The sequence below is a fragment of the Diplotaxodon limnothrissa genome, linkage group LG14, assembly GCF_057381915.1.
Source record: "Diplotaxodon limnothrissa isolate DT_005_m linkage group LG14, D_limnothrissa_male_GT1.1, whole genome shotgun sequence".
Classification (NCBI taxonomy): Eukaryota; Metazoa; Chordata; class Actinopteri; order Cichliformes; family Cichlidae; genus Diplotaxodon; species Diplotaxodon limnothrissa.
The window spans coordinates 4,407,969-4,425,688 of NC_140609.1; the positions used below are offsets into that span (position 1 = coordinate 4,407,969).

At 40.4% G+C, this 17,720-nt stretch overlaps 1 protein-coding gene across 1 annotated transcript in view; it reads left to right on the plus strand.

Moving 5' to 3' along the window:
- Positions 1-5,502: 5,502 nt before the first annotated feature.
- Positions 5,503-17,720, plus strand: part of pipox (pipecolic acid oxidase) — a 33,006-nt gene continuing 20,788 nt past the window's right edge. The window contains exons 1-4 of the mRNA XM_085371595.1: positions 5,503-5,640; positions 8,523-8,671; positions 14,382-14,595; positions 15,016-15,198. Coding sequence (XP_085227721.1) covers positions 5,530-5,640; positions 8,523-8,671; positions 14,382-14,595; positions 15,016-15,198 — 657 coding nt within the window. The 5' untranslated portion in view covers positions 5,503-5,529. The remainder of the gene's footprint in view (positions 5,641-8,522; positions 8,672-14,381; positions 14,596-15,015; positions 15,199-17,720) is intronic.

Consider the following 17,720-nt stretch of genomic DNA (forward strand, 5'->3'; position numbering starts at 1 on the left):
CTCTGATACTGTCAGGAATCTGGGTGTCTTATTTGACAGCTCCTTTTCACTTGACAAACAAGTGTCTGCTGTTGTCAGATCTAGTTTTTACCAGCTTCGTCTTATCTCTAAGGCTAGGCGCTATATCCCGCATAAAGATCTCGAAAAGCTCATCCACGCCTTTGTAACGTCGAGGCTAGACTATTGTAATTCACTTTATTGTGGTCTCCACTCTTCCCTTTTACAGAGATTACAGACAGTTCAGAATGCTGCAGCTCGCATTCTAACCAAAACCAGCAAGTTTGCCCACATTACTCCTGTCCTTGCCGATCTGCACTGGTTGCCTGTCAAATATCGTATTCAATTTAAAATTTTGTTGTTTACTTTTAAAATTACTAACAACACTGCACCCAGCTACCTTAAGGACCTTTTAAACCCTTATGCTCCTGCTAGGGCTTTAAGGTCATCGTCACAGTTACTGCTGGCTCAGCCCAGATCTCGACTTAAGACTAGAGGTGATCGATCGTTTGCTCTTGTCGCACCTGTGCTGTGGAACAATCTCCCGATTGGCATCCGGGCATCTGATTCTATTCATTCTTTTAAATCACAGCTTAAAACATATCTTTTTAAACTTGCCTTCTCCACCTTTTAATTGCTGGTTTGTTTGTTTGTTTGTTTGGTTGCTGTGACCTATTGACCTCTTGTATTAATTCCCTCCTATCTTTCTATTGGTGTCTTTTATTATGGTGGTACAGCTTTTATCTTGCTATTACCCATGTGCTGTAGTCATTCTTATTGGTAGCTTTTATCTATGAACATAACTCGTTATTTTTTATTTTTTTTATCCGTTATCAATGTTTGAACCTTTTATTGTTTTATGTAAAGCACTTTGGTATGCCCAAGGCTTTTAAATGTGCTCTATAAATAAAGATTGTTGTTGTTGTTGTTTCGTTACCACAATAATAACGTAGTTACTGTAACGCTTACTTAATAACGCATTAGTCCCTACACGAAGCTTATTCAAATGGCGGCCCGCGGGCCACATGCGGCCCAGAAGCAACCTGTGAGTGGCCCTGCCTGTGGTCCTGGCAGAAACACATAGAAAACGCAAAAAATTAATTAATTAATTAATTTTAAAAAAATTAAAATTCCTACAGCGTAGTGTAGACTGTGAATGCAACACTCCTAGTAGCCTAGCAATATTTAACCCACAATGCACCGTGATGTAAACATATTAAACAATCATCATATATACAGTATGATGTGACAACAGCATGTCTTTCTCAGTCCAAACGCGTAAATTTGACAATGAAAACCGTCGGTTTAACCCTGCCTGGACTGACAAATACTTATTCATTTTACCGCCAAATCCAAATGCCAAACCTATGTGTTTAATTTGCAGTGAGTGTGTTGCGGTACTTACACAGGAACCACAATGACAAACACCAGACTTTCTACACAGACTTTCCAGAGCAATCTCAGGAGAGTGCTGCAAAAGCACAGTTTAATTGCGAGTTTAATAATCTTACAACCAGAGTTGTACTACCATGGTGAGGGTCCTGTACAGCCCAAGAGAGAGCTGCAGCAGCTTCCCTTCGTGTTTCCTTCTTGGCGAAGAAGAAAAGGCTTTTCACAGATTCTGAAACAGTGAAATACTGCAGATGCGGTGATAAGTGACGAAAAAATTAAAGTAAATATGACATCTGCTATTAAAAACGTACCCTGTCAGACAGTTCAAATATTCGTAGAGTTGAAGTTCTGGCGTCAGACGAGTTTGAAATGCTGAAGAACCTGAAGAAAACTGATGTAATGTCTATAGCAGGAGATCACAGACAGAACTGATAATGCACAGTTGTGCATATATGTCCGTTTTTTGGATGGGAAATTGCTCGCTTACTACCGTTAGAGGGACACACAGCTGCCGAAATAATTTTTGAGAAGATTTCAGCTCTTTTTGAAGAAAATGGTCTGGATATGAAGCGTGTCTGTATATTTGTGACGAATGGGGCTCCATCCATGGCAGGTAAAATGAGTGGTCAGCAAAATATTTATTTTAATTTGAAAGGGAATTATCAAAATGTTTTTTTTAATTATTATTTCAAATGTACAAAAAATAGTTTAGTTATAGCTCCCTTTTTTAAATGGACCTTTTGGTGTGCATTTGTGAGAGGTCACCAGATTTACAGGGGAAAAGGAATAAAAAAAATTACTTGTTTTTCAATATAGTTGTGTGGGTTTGAAATTGATCATGATCTGCTGCTTACTGGCTGCAAAAAAAATATCTGGCCCAGATAAATTCCTCAGTTTGAAATCTGGCCCAACTAACGTCTTAGTTGAATAGCCATGCCCTACACTGTTGATAGGTCTTATAGAAATGAGGAAAAGATACGTTGTCGAAAGTACAACATAACGAGGTGGTATTCTGCATATATTAATAACAGCAGAGGTCTGATGTGGTTTTTGAGGAGACTGGACCTTATTTCTATAGTCTTGTGTTGCAGAGGTCGATGGTGATGAGGTATCTGAGCGTTGATCGACAACAAAGGAGAACTGTTCAGGCTGAGGCTCCAGCTGTCCTCAAATGCATTTGAGGACAGCTGGAGGACATGCATTTGAGGACATTTGAGGACATTTAATGATTTTTTTACTCCTCCCATCGGAGGAGTAAAAAAATCATTAAATAAACGTTTGAATCTCTACACCATCATGTATCAGAGACAACTCCTGTTAAAATGTTGAAATGCTTCTTCCACTGAAAATGTTATGTCCAAATAAACAGATTCGGCTTTCTGAGTATGCCTTACCTGGATTATTGGGTATGCTTCAAGACTGTACAGGGCTATACTCCCTGATTAGATGAAGTACAAATGGATAGGGATTAAAAGCATCCTGCAAATGAAACCAAAACATATCTCAAGGCAAAGAAACAGTCTATTATAACATTGTCACCCGATCCCAATTTAATAGAGGATCCTGTTTAGTTACTGAAGACAAAACTGAAGGCAGAGGGACAAACAAACAAGCAGCAACTAAACTGAGCTGCAGCTAAAGCCTGGCAAAGCATAGCAAGGTTGTATAAACAGCATCTGACCACGTCCATGCGCTCTAGACTTCAGACTGTCAGTTTCGACTGCAAAGGATCTTATCAAGTATTTTTTTTAAATCCTTAGATTTAAATTTATCTTAGATTTTTTAGTTCTTAAATTTTGGGGGACTTCAGTCGCATCTTTGCTTTGGTTTAAAATCCACTTTGATGATGTTCAGAGGCAAAATTGATTTTTTTCTTCAAGAGCTAACTGCAGACTTGTTGATTGTTGTTCCAACCTCTCCAACCATCCATCCATTTGTTGGAAGAGTTACCAAGGCGCAGCCATTTTTTTCTCTAAAAGGTGGAAGAACTTAGCTTAGCATAAGAATTTTGGAACAATGTCTTTTGGACAGACAACACCAAACATCACCATTGTGTGTAACCTCTACCCTGCCGCTAAACACGTGATGGAAGACAAGACTGATTTGTTCAGTTTGTTTTGCAGTCACTCGACACCCTGGGACATTGCAGTCAGAAAAAAATGAGCTGATCATGAACTCCTCTGTGTGATCCAAGCTTGTCTGGCAGCTGGATTTTTGCCAAAACTACGTCATGGAACTCATGGGACCCACACCCAGTTTCCCACCTTGGCTCAGGCGATTAGAGGATCATCAGGGGGTCCTTTTGTCCCTCTGTGGGGGGTCACTCCCACTAGGTTTATATCTGGGACTCTCCACCATTTGACCTTAGAACTGAAGAAGCTTCTCGGATGAGAGGTGAAACGTCTTCAAGCAACTTAAAGAAGTCCAGACGCTTTTCTTTGCAAGCTCCTTTGACTACGATGACCTGGATGACTGAGAACCTTCACAGACATACGTCATGGAACATGTCAGTGATCCTGAGCACACCAGCAAATATAACCCAATACCTGAAAAAGAAAAAAAAAGTCAAAGTCGAGGCTTGTTGCTCTGCCAAGGCATTAAGAGAGCTGTACATAAACAAATGGCCTGTGATAAAAAAAAGAGTTCATCCACAAGAGAGAAACAGACAAGGTCTCTCATTACATCATAATTACTTAAACTTATGGCTGCTAAAGATGAATCATTGTGTGAAGTTATTCCCACACTGCTTCTCTATTTTGGTCCAGGTTTTTGACATGGTCTAATATGTTGTGTGGTATGACCTCAACTTCAAAAATTTATTTTTTGTAAAACTTTACAAAGTTTACGTCATTTGTTGTTTTTTACTGTGCCACAATATTACACAATGAAATTATGACATTTCTACCTGTCTGTTCCAGGGTTGCAGAGAAGTGACCTGTGGCCTGAGTAGGCTTTCTGTGGTTATATAACTGATACAGGTGCACTTTGATCTGCTGAGTGTTGCATTAGCTGTGCTGGAAAAAGGAAAGATAAAACTGGAAGGACCCTGCCACAGATGACCCATGATTTTAGTCCCAGACCAGGCCTGCCCACAATATGTTAACTAATATTTCAGAGAAGTGTTTACTTGCACCATTTAGAAGACACTTTTTTTACTAAATGTGAATTCTGCCTAAGTTCTGTTGTAAAATTAGTTCATCATTAGGTTTTCTGTGACAGACAATTGAAGTGTGGATGAATTATTAAAGCTGCTTCTTCTGAAATATTTGAAAATGTTTTCAGTTTTTTGTTTCTGTTTGTTTATTTAGATAATTGAAAGACTGTCTTCAGTTTTGTTCTGAACTATAAAATAGTAAAACAAATAAAGGAATAAAATATTAAATATGTTGTTATTTTCACATTTTTTTTCCTGCAGTATTTTTTGTCTTTACACTTCTTTTATTCCTATAAATGATTATTAGAACAAAAGTATTCGTTCAAATAGGTATTATTATTATTATTATTATTAATATTATTACTACTACTATTACATACAGTTATTATTTATTTAATATTTTGGTTTTGTGTGTGTGTGTGTGTGTGTGTGTGTGTGTGTGTGTGTGTGTGTGTGTTTTTGTTCCTGAAATTTTTGTCCCAGAATACAAATTAAACGAAATATATTTCACCATTAATTCTATATTTTGCTCCCAGTGGCCTTGGCTAAATCATATATTCTTAGTAGTCCGTCTGATTTATGAGCAGAAAACGAGGCACCAAATACAGCCCAAAAGAAGTTTGAACATTTACAGCTGAGCTGCAGAGTTGGCTCCTTGTCATTACATATGGTGGCAATATTTTCCCTACAGAAGATTTTCAGGCACTCCTGCTATGCGGTGTGCCTTATTGTCAAACGGACCTGACGTAGATCCAGACAACAACACAACGCACTTCTGATCATAACCGCGAAGAGTTCAGCTCGGTCCAGCATAAGCGTTCGGTTCCTGCTCGGCGTGGCGGAAATCCAGGCTCCTGACCGCCAACACTCAGGGCAAAGTTCCTGGAGGCTTTTGTTCGTCCTTCCCCTGGCGTTAGTAGGCGGATCTGTGGAGCACTTTTAAAAATGCGTGACCTCGATCTGTGAGCTCTGTGTGTGAGTTAAACATGTCGACCAGCGGAGATTTTGATTGCATAGTGATCGGGGCAGGCGTCCAGGGCTCCTTTACGGCCTATCAGCTGGCAAAAAAGAACAAGAAGACTCTGCTGTTGGAGCAGGTGCGTCATGAAACGATTTTGAGTCAAGAGTCTAACTTGAGCCATTGCATTTTAATCAGGTTTCTCTACGTTCCACTGTAACAGTACTCCATTACAGTTTACTTATAATTGACTACAAGTTCATAGAATGCATAGAAAATGTCACGAAAGAAGAAAGTATGAAAGAGTAGTTAGGAAAATACCATCAAAAGTAAAACTACTTAATTCACGAGTATGATAGGCAGTGAAGTTTAGTGTACTTTTTATTTTCCTTAAACAAAACAATATACAGATACGTGAAACAATAAGCAGATAAGTCACATACAGCACAGACAAAGGCGAGCAAAACAAGTAGAGTCCTTGTATTTGAAATGAAATATTTGTGTCTGTGCATCTACTTAAGTTTCATATTAGTATTATTAGAAGGTAGAGCCAAGAGGGGTATGGAAATTAAATATAAATACATGAGTAAAGAAAAACAAGTATTAAAAGTAATGTTATTACAGAACATTACCACAGTCCCTGAGGTGGTGGTGGTCCTGGTCTTCCTAGCCTAGACGTTTGAACTCTGATGTAGTGACGGTATCAGAGTTTCTCAGGTTGGGTGAACATTATGCATTTCATAGTTTGAAAACGTTATTCTTCATTCCTGATTCATTTTTTTTCCCTTTTCGGAGTCGTTTCCAGACGTCTTAAAGGAGGAAGCTCACCTGGAGGGTTTAGCCAATTTAAAGAAAAAAAAGAAGCTCCCAAACCCTGAGGAGGGGAGCCATTTAGAAGCTGACACACTGGTTGTGTTGAAGGAGTTAATCATGCAAACTGTATTGTATTTTAACTCTGACTTTATCATTTTTATCAAGCTGCTGGTTATTACTTCTATAAATTCCACAGTAGAGGAAACGTGCCTTAGGCAAAAATTGTTGTGATTTGACTACATAAATAATATTTTATCAAATTGAATTGAACTGAGTAGACAGGCCTTAAAACTGACGACTCTGCCTCCCATTCTACTTTTGAAAACTCTTGGAATCACCAGTAAGCCTGCAGTCTGAGAGCAAAGTGCTCTGTTGGGATAAAAAGTTACTATAAGGTCATTAAAATATGACGCGGTCTGATTATTTAAGAGTCTGTATGTAAGAAGAAGGATTTTAAATTCAGTTCTGAATTGAACAGGGAGGCAATGAGTAGAAGTTAATATGGGAGAAATGTGCTCTCTCTTTCTGGTCCCAAGGGAAAAAAAAGAGAATTTTTTTATAGCAATGATGTCAATTAAAATTTATGCAGTGTTTTGTAATAATATTGCCTAAAGGAAGTATGTGTAAAATGTACTTTTTCCTACCACATAACTCTTTGGAACTTTGTGGCTACTTTTGTGTACGAGGAAGACTCCGCACAAAACCTCTGCAGCGAAGTTCCTATTTCACAGCAGTGTCATATCTGCAGTGAAATATTGTGGTCAGTGGTACTGAATAATGCATTAAGGTCTAGCAGGACAAGCACAGAGATGAGTCCACTGTCCACAAAAAAATATCATTCATAACTTTCACTAGTGCTGTTTTTTTCTGAATCTTGATTGAAACTCTTAAAAAAACATTACTTTACAAATGATCAGTAAACTGTTTTTGAGGTAAAGGGAAGGTTAGAAATTAGCCTGTAATAAGCTAAGGATCAAACAATGGCTTTATGAATAATGGTTTATTTGCCACTGCCTTAAAAGCCTGTGGTACGAAGCCTGTCAATAAAGACAGATCATCCTCTTTAAACTTGAAGAATTAATTCATGGTGGACTTTGGGCAGTCTTGGCAGTAATGGGGTCTAAAAGGCACATTGATGGTTTAGAGGAAGAAATTATTGAAGTTAACTTAGAAAGATTGATAGTAGAGACCTATCTAATATCAGCAGTTATTAGAGCTGGCGTACTTATTGATACATCTGTGGGACAGTTAAAGAAATATTTGGTTCAACAGAGCTTTGACTCTTTGTCAGCCTGGCTCGAATTCTCAAAAGAAACCTAGGGTTGTGCCTGTTTTCCTCAATGAATTAAAAAAGTAAAGTGTCCTGGCTTTACAGAGGTGGGTTTTAGGCGGTGCTGCCCCGGGTGAGGAGCAGCAGTGGGATCTGTGCTTTCTCCAGGAAAAGGAGGACTGGAGTGCTGAAGCAGCAAGTGCCTCTGACAAACCCCAATCGAGTAGTCTGGCGTTGTTAAGGCGGCCTAGGCAGAGACCATTTTCCCCTGGATTGGGATACAGGTGGCAGTGGTGGAGGAGAATAGACAGTTGAAGAGGCTAGAGAGTGAGTGGAGAGTAGAGAGGCTGGTGTGAAGCAGAGACCGGCCACTCTTATCACCAGAGGATTGGGCAGGGAGGGATCAGTATCTTTGAAGTCCTCCAATAGCCAAGTGAGTCCCATAATGTAGGGATTCGTTGTCTGGAGTGCGTCGCTGTCAGTCCCTCACCATTGACTGTGTCCATGTTACCGGTTGTGTCATTCTGTGATGATTGTGGAGAATTTGGACCCAAAATGCAGACTTCAAGACAGATTTCAATAAATGAAAAAATAAGCTTTAGTTACATAAGGCAGCAAGTCCAGATGTAGTCAAAAGTAGTCCTAAACAGGTAACACGTGAGGAACACACTCAAACAGTACAATGTAACAAAGAACTGAAGACAGCTAAGGGTTCATTTCAAAGGTATTCAGACTTCCCCTTCTATATACTTTTTGACTGGGTCTGGTTTTCCTCAGCTGGTCTTGTTGTCTTTAGTTTATACAAAAATGTACAGTAAATGAGTCATAATGATATTTGCGGCCTGCAGCCGAGACTGCAGTTTTATGTACTTTTGAGCATTTTCTTACTTCAATGCAGAAGTAATTTAACCAGTTGTTTTCATGCTTATATTTTCCAGTTTGTACTGCCCCACAGCCGAGGGAGTTCCCATGGCCAGACCCGCATCATCCGCAAGGCCTACGAGCAGAACTTCTACACCCACATGATGAAGGAGTGCTATGAACTGTGGGCTCAGCTGGAGAGGGAGGCAGGAGTGAAATTGTACAGGTAAGGAGTCAGCAGAAGAACAGAGAGAAAACCCAGAACAAGGAGATTTGTTACGTTCAAGGTGTTATGTACGCACAAGAGCAACAACTCAATCTACAGGAGCTATTAATGCATGACTTTCTCATTACCTCCAGCATCACTGAATTGGCCGTTGACAGCTCCTATGCTTTTGAATGTGGTGTAAATAACCTCATTAATATTTTGTAAAGTAGTTTGTAAAGTTATGAGTGACTATTATATTGTTGGAGTGGATGCTTTTATTTTGAAAGTCACAGAGCGACAAAGTTGCCGTAAATCAAGTGGCGTAAACCATACAGCAAACCAGACAGAAGCGCGAGTTTTAATGCACAGAGAGAAGGTGTGCTCTATGGTTAATGGACGGGAATGGGGAAAAGAACGGCTATTAAGGTGCAATACTGAGTTGTAAGCAGTTTCTTAGCACCTGGTTACATGTGGAACGGTGCCTTTTTGTCTTTTTCTTTTTTCTTTTTTTTTTCTTTTCTTTTTAAACTTTCGGAACCTCATTTCATTCACAGAGACAGTGGCATAAATCTGTGTGTAACCCCCATCAGCACTTTCACTTTCCTGATCATCCATCCATCCATCCATTTTCATCCGCTTTGTCCGGGGCCGGGTCGCGGGGGCAGCAGCCTAAGCAAAGAGACCCAGACCTCCCTCTCCCCAGCCACCTCCTCCAGCTTATCCGGGGGAATACCAAGGCGTTCCCAGGCCAGCCGAGAGATATAATCTCTCCAGCGTGTCCTGGGTCTGCCCCGGGGCCTCCTCCCGGTGGGACATGCCTGGAACACCTCACCCAGGAGGCGCCCAGGGGGCATCCTTGTCAGATGCCCGAACCACCTCAGCTGGCTCCTTTCGATGTGGAGCAGCAGCTGCTCTACTCTGAGCCCCTCCCGGATGGCCGAACTTCTCACCCTATCTCTAAGGGAGAGGCCAGCCACCCTTCGGAGGAAGCTCATTTCTGCCGCTTGTATCCGCGATCTCGTTCTTTCGGTCACTACCCACTAGAGCAGGGCGATATGGCCAAAAATATTTATCACGATATATATTTGAAAATTTGCGATAACGATATAACTGACGATATAATTGATGCGAGACAAAATACAACTCCACAACATTACTAGCGCAAAAAGACAACCTTCCATTTATTTTCACTTAAACAAGAAGCTGGTTTTTATGTACATTAAAGCTTTATAAAAATGTAACAGTGCAAATGCAAATTCCTTGCTGAAAGTTTAACCAAAAGGCATTTCCAGTAGAAATGGGCTGACATATCCTGAGCATAACCATGTATAATATCCACTGAAGTTAAAAAGAGGTGCTTTGCAACATTAAACTGCAGTGTGCAGTACGTATTTTTCGGACCATAAGGTGCACGGGATTATAAGGCACATTAAGCGAAACAAAGCAGTCAGATAAATCAAACTTTATTAAACTCATTCTTCTTGCTTCCTCCACTTCTGTACCATTGATTCATTAATGTTGAATTCTCTGGCAGCTGCTCTATTCCCATGTATATTAATGACTGACCTCGTATTATGGATGGATTATCTCAGTTGTTCTCCTGACTGAAGTTTGGTCCGTTTACAGCATCCTGCCATGCGATTGCATTTGTCTCTAACCATGAGGAACCTTCACGTTAACTTTTATAAGTGGAAAAGTGTTAGTGTTCATCCTCCAGCTTCACTGTTTATGTTATGCTAACATAGCTGTGTCGCTAGCGATCACGTAGCACATCATAATATACCAGCTAGCCCAACTTCAGTAACCCTACAAACGTCACTGCTGTTTAGTTTCCTGTCTTCATTTATGTTGGAAGTGATAGCAGAGCTGTACGTTTGAATTTTTTCAGAAATCTCTCAGTCAGAACATGCAATATCATGCTTAGGTAACTAGCGAAACTAGCGAGCTAACTTCCGCTAGCTTCCTGCTAACTTCTAACTCCGTTAAATGTAATAACTTTTGTTTTCATGGATGCCTGGAAGTTAAACTTCATAGTTACACCTGGTAAAGCAGCAATGCTGATCGTTTTATTAAAGATGAAAGAATTTAGACAGTTTTCAACTCTCAGTGATGCTGCAGTGTTGTTTGACCTGAAGTCAAATATTCGGAGTTTAGGACCCAGATTACTCCCAGATTTAAGAGCATCTTAGTCCGACAAATACGACAATAACAACGGCCGCTTGCATGTTCTGCAAAAAAATGTGCTTTGTTGTGTATCTGACAGACAAACACCAAACCAGTTCCACATCACGGAAGTTGCACCATTTTTACAAACCAATTCTGGTTCCTCAACAATCGGCCATGTGCGTATGAAAACAAAGGCACTGCGCATGCGCATTTTACTCCCATTCTATCGCGATATTTCATTTTCCTATCGTTGCCTAACATTATACCGGTATTACCGTGAACGGTATAATATGGCCCAGCCCTACTACCCACAGCTCGTGGCCATAGGTGAGGGTAGGGGCGTAGATCGACCGGTAAATTGAGAGCTTCGCTTTTACACTCAGATCCCTCTTCACCACGACGGACCGGTGCAGCGTCCACATTACTGCAGCTGCAGCCCCAATCCGTCTGTCGATCTCCGGCTCCCTTCTCCCATCACTCGCGAACAAGACCCCGAGATACTTGAACTCCTCCACTTGGGGCAGGAACTCATCCCCGACCCGGAGTGGGCACTCCACCCTGATCATATTCCTTTAAACTGTCCCATTTTGTCTCATTACCAGTAATTTTGATAGCACATTGTTTCATTATTTGTGTCTCAAAATAATAGTTTGTTGTACTAGAACACACTCACATTATGTTCCTTAGAAATACTGCGAATTCCCTGGTCTACAGCTTATGACTGATGGGTCTGCAAGTAAAGGCCACCTGTGCCCTTCAGCTGTTAAAAAAAATGACTGCATCACAATGAGAAATGTTCAAGCCAGGCTGGTTTGAGCAGCTGCTTCTAGAATATAAGCCATTAAAAAAGAGCAAGAGCTAAGCTAAAATCTACCCTCTGGACTATCTTCCTTTCCCTGTCATGTATATGACAGTGTGTTAGCACATCCATCAGCTGAAGCTGTACCATGCGTCACCTGTTATGTCAGGTCAGGTCAAATGACGTATCACATTTATGAGTCTACATGATTTTTTTTGCTTTCTCTGTCACACATTTGCAAGCACACAACCACACACATTAAATTGTGTGATGAATGGCTAAGCTGTGGTTGCAAGTGACTTATGGCTGCTGACAGATTTCGGAATGGCTTTGTGAAAGCAGTGCTGGCGCGGGTGGGTCAGTTATCTCTCAGACAGATCTCTGAATCAGACCCTCTCACTATAGGACTCAATAACTTAACACACTGGAGCTGGGGTATTACCACTAGTAATGATGTCCAGCCACTATGATGTCACAGGTGATATTAATGGGTCCATTTATTACTTGGTTTCATAGTTTTGTTCACCATCTGTAATTAATGCATCAAAGAACTGATGGTATATGATAACTTAATATTCTGCGGGTAAGGTCCTTAACGTTTCGATTTTTAGTGAACTTGAGTTTACTGGCTGAGTCCATCTCTCGTTAAACTGTGCAGTATCTTTGTAACCGTAGTCACGGCATGTAACACTTTTCGTGCTTGTATTTATATAAACTGAATATTGAGTTTTGTCTTCACACCGTTGACACTGCAGAGCAACTTTCCAGAGTGTGAATACTGGATGCGATACAGCTGTACTGCCCTGTACCACCCCTCCCCTGCAGTGGAGCCATAGATGCGATGGCTGCTGTTTTTTCCACCTGTGGACACACCTGCCCACCTCCCAAGTGGTAGCCCAGCTACTGTACTTCCCTCCATCCAACCGCACACATCTTCAGGTTGACCGTGAGCTCCGCCCGCCACAGGGACTCCAGGGTGGCATCCACCTGCTGCACATGCTCCGCTGTGGTGTTGCTGTGGATGATGACGTAGATGGCAGCATATGCAGTGTGTGGATGCAGCACCCGGTCCATGAGGCACTGAAAAGTGGCGGGGGCTGCAAACAAGCTGAACGGAAGTGAACCGTGATACAATCAATCAATCAATCAATCAATCAAAGCTTTATTCGCCACATGCAGGTTGCCCTCGAGTGAAATGGTACCCCCCCTCCGTCATTACACACACAACACAGACATTACATGGGGATACAAGTCGGAGATCGGTAGCATTACAGAAAAACACTGAAATATACACTACAATGGGAAAGTACAAGAGGAAAAAAAGAGACCTCTACTCGTGCTGTGCTTCCATGGCAGGACAGCATGAGAACAGGAAACAAAAAAACTCCTCTGCACAAAAAGCACATAAATGTCCACAGCACAACTTTGTGAAAGACATAACAAGCCACAGGATTGGGTGGGGGGGTGAGGAGTAATACGAAGCGAGCACAGCAGCCGCCCTGCACAGCGCTACCATTCCAGCGCGGCACACAGACCCACCGTGTTCCCCCGCAGGAAACAAGCATCGAAGGCGTGATACCTTGTTCACCTTGCAGTAGTTGACACAGAAACATATAGAACCATCTTTCTACAACACAAGAACTATGGAGCTACACTACGCACTGTAGTGACTCTTCTATTACTTCCATTTTCAGCCAAATTCTGTATGAACAATTTGTCTTTTATGCTCAGGTAACCAATAAGGCTGTGCATGCACTGTCACAACTAGGGACGTTTCAAAATGTATCTCTAAGAAAGTGGTGGGAACGATCAGGGGAGAGAACACCTCAGCGCTGTTGCAATGCAGCAATATCTGCTCTCTATTGTGAGATAGTTATCATAATTGAGGGAGGCGGGGATGGTTGAATTTTTTCCTTAACTAGAAATGTGGTTTCAGCCTCTCTCTATGCTTTTAGGAAGGTGATATACCTGTGTGGCTCCACCCGTGTCTGACCCCCACCACTTCAAAGTCACTGTGTGACCGTAAAGGGTCCTCACCACTTGGCAAGTAACCTAGAGCTGTATGAAGGGTGGAATATGAGTACTTGGGTTTTTTAATTTAAGGAAAATGCCAATTGAGCTCCACAGTGGCAGGCAGTGAACACAGGGCCCATTCAAGGACGTAGAGCTCTCATAACCCTCAGAATATTCACATTACTGATTTGTTGAAGGTCATTTTGTAGGACTCTGCCATCGCTCATCCCATTCCTCCTTGCATAAAGGAGCAGACACCAGACCTACTGATGGGTGAAGCACCTTCTAGGGCCTAGTCAAGATATCCTTCACTAACTACATGCCGGGTCCAGGTTTCACTTTATGTTGCCAGTTACGACACTGATCCTAGCCAAATTCAAAATTAGTGAAAAAAAAAAGGTCAGAAAAGATGAGGAAGAAAAAATGTCAGTTGTCCACCTCCAAAACTCCTCTAGTGTGCCAAAGCAGCTGAAACCGATTAACAATCCTGTCTGTTATTTAACTGACCAGATCAATATCCCAGAAGTTTAATTGACTTGATGCTATACTTAAAGTGGGGTTTTTTTTATCATTTTTTTTAGCAGTGCAGTTTGTAGCTAGCTCTTTATGATACTTTCGTTTCTTTTCTTTTTTTTAATGCCAAAGTTAACATTGCACTCTATTAAAGTCAATTACTAGTTTATTAATTTCTTTTTTTGAAGATTTATTTTCAAGATGCCGCCTTAAATTTCCCCTAATCTCCACTTTCAGACAAACAGGGCTCCTGGTTATGGGGCCAGAGAAGAGTGAAAATTACCAAAATATTAAGGACACCCTTCAAACAAACAAGGTTCCCATGGTTGTCCTGACCCATGACATCTTTAGTCAGCACATTCCCAATGTCAACTTGGCTAAGGGAGACGGAGCACTGGTGGATACAACTGCTGGAGTTCTATTTGCTGACCGCACACTCAAAACCGTACAGGTATACCACTGATAACATGATACGGACTTGTGCCGTGTCTTGAGTGTGTGAATGTGGATGTTTTGGTTTGTTCTGAAATTTGACAGAATCAAGTCTAAAAATTCCAGTTTAACAAATGAAATATTTTAAATAAAAAAGTAAAAATGATATCATCATTACTAAAAACAAGTCCAGGCATTCCAAAATATTTTAGGACTTTGTATTTTTAAATGCATGCTCAAAGACAGTCAGTATGAGGAATCTGTTTTTGTTTTGTCTTTTTATAATAAATTAAATGTACTTGAACCCACTGTCCATTAATCATCATCCACTTTACAAAGTTCCATATACATTTCTTGCATTCGTTCCAGTAGCTATTACTGTACCATTTAACAGCTATAACAGGAATTTCAAATGTTTTGCTGCTCTCTTCTTTTACAGGGGCAATTTCAGAAATTAGGTGGAGTTATAAGAGACAACGAGAAGGTAACGGACATCAAGCCTGGCCCTGTTGTAAGAGTGTCAACCTCTGTGGGTGTTTATCATGCTAAGAGTTTGGTGATCACCGCTGGACCCTGGGCTAATAAACTGCTGGCCAACACTGGTTTACAGTTGCCACTAGAGGTATTAAAATGTTCAGTATACAATGTGCAATGTTTATATGGCTGTACATGCGTTACAGTATTTTCAGGATGAATATAAGAAAGTTATTAGTGTCCTTGTTGCTTTTGAAACTGTTATTTCAAAGAATGGGGCCAAGTGAGCTGCTGTCTTTGGTGCAACTTTGGTGCATCAAAAAGCAATAAGATGGAATTTTGACAACTTGACCCCATTAAATGGCAATTAACTGTGATTTTTAATTAATTTAAGTCACAATAAATAGAAATTTTGGACTCTTAATGTAAATAGAAATTCTATGACATAGATTTCTGTTTCATGTTACAGACTTGAAACAGAAATTCATAGTTCTTTTAGAAATAATGTAGTTGCTGTGGGATGGCAATTTAATAACTGAAAAATGACATTGGCACCCTTGATTTTCTATTGGACTATAACCAGAATACAACTAGATCCCTTCTGTGACTCACCACTTTACTGTGGAGGAGGGGTTTGTGGTCCCAGTGAAACCAGGAGTTATGTCGTTGGACTGCAGATGACACACATGAAGATGGGTGTGATCTCCATTAAAATTGAAAATGTATGCCATGCCTTCTAATGATATTGTCTTGGGGAAGCATCTATAATATAAACAGAATTGGCCCTACCAAGAAACCCTGTGGAACTCCATAATTAACCTTAGTGTGTAAAGAGGACTCTCCATTTACATGAATGGAGTCTATTAGAGAAATATGATTCACACCACCGCAGCGCAATACCACAGCATTCTCTAATTGCTTTAATAAAATATGGTCAATGGTATCAAACCCTGCACTAAGATGTACAGGACAAGCAAAGAGAGGAGTCCACTGTCAAAGGCGCTTATTTGTAACCTTTACTGTTGCTGTTTATATACTGTGACAAGTTCTGAAACCTGACTGAAACTCTTCAAATAAACCATTCCTCTGCAGGAATCGGATCAGCTATTGGTTTTACAACTACTCTTTCAAGAATTTTTGAGATAAGAGAAAGGTTTGAGATTGGTCTATAATTACCTAAGATCAATTGGAGATAAAAAGTCTGTATAAATATAAATGGTATTGAAAGTAGCTCTACATAATATTACATTTGTGAGATGGTTATGAGTAAGTTTTTCTCTTTTGGTTACAGTTTTATTTGTGAAGTAACTGATGAAGTCTTTTCTAGTGAAGGGAATGGTTGGCTCAACAGAGCTCTACTTTTTGTCAGCCTGGCTACAGTGCTGAAGAGAAACCTAGCATTGTTCTTATTTTCTTCAATCAGTGATGTGCCTTGGTACACATTTGAGTTATACCAGGGAATCAAGTACTTCTGATTTGAAGCTTTCATTTTCAGAGAAGTCACAGTGTTCAGAGCTGTACGCAGTGAAGATGTAATACTGTTAACAAGCTAATCGACCTCTGTTGGAGTAGAGTTCTGATAGCTGCTCTGTCTGCTCTATTCATGTGTTGGCACATGGCACTGAAGAAGATAAGTGGCAGAATTATATCCTTAACCTCCGAGGACCTGGCGTCCACATATGTGGACATCACATTTTGGGTTGTCTAGATCAAAATACAAAATTTTGCTCTACAAGGGCCTGATATCCACTCATGAGGACATTATACTGCCTTTGTTTTATGAAATTTTAAAACGAATAGCCTCATATGTGGCTCTCATTTTTCTTAGAAACAGAAATCGGGCAAAAAAAAAATCTTGTGATTTTTATTTATTTTTTTTTTTGTTTTGTTTTTTTTGTTTGTGCATTCATTGGGTCCCAATATGCCCAAATATGAAAGAGAAACTAAAAATTCATGCCGTGGAAGAGTTCGGGTCTGAGGAGGTTAAACTTAGTTACAGCACTTTCAGGAAGACATCTACTGTGATGCAATGTATTGCCCACTACTGTGAAATTCATTATTGTTAATTTAAATGTTATTAGAAATAATCAGTCAGGGTTTTTGGTAAAATTGCCCACAATAATTATTTTATCTGAGTTGAGCAGTAAATCAGATAAAAAGTCAGAGAAATCAGAAGTTCTGAGTGAGGGCCGGGCGGATAATAGATAACAACAAATAAAATTTTCCAGTTAGGGTGGACAAGGCCTTTGGTTGATTTATAAGCTGGAGTTTGGTGCCACTCCTCAGCCTGTGCTTCGAGGACTCTGACAGTTCATATGACTCAGTTTAAATATGAGTAAATACCCCTAACATAATCATCCTGCTGTAACCAGGTTTCTGTATTAGGCTGGATAAGCTTAAGCGGGCAGTGTGGGTGTCTCTGATTAGGCTCTATCGACAGACAGATGGATGGATGGATTTATTTTCCCTGTTGCAGAATTTGTCTGGCTTTTCAAATTAGACAGCAATTATTTGCAGACATTTGTCAATTTGTCAGTGGTTGCAATCAGTCCAAGTCGGACTGCAGTTATTTAGAAAGAAATTGCCTCCCACCAGGTGACATGTGTAATTGCTTTGCGACCTCTGGTCAGCCAGAGGCTGAGGGTGTTTCACTCACAATCTCTAAATGAA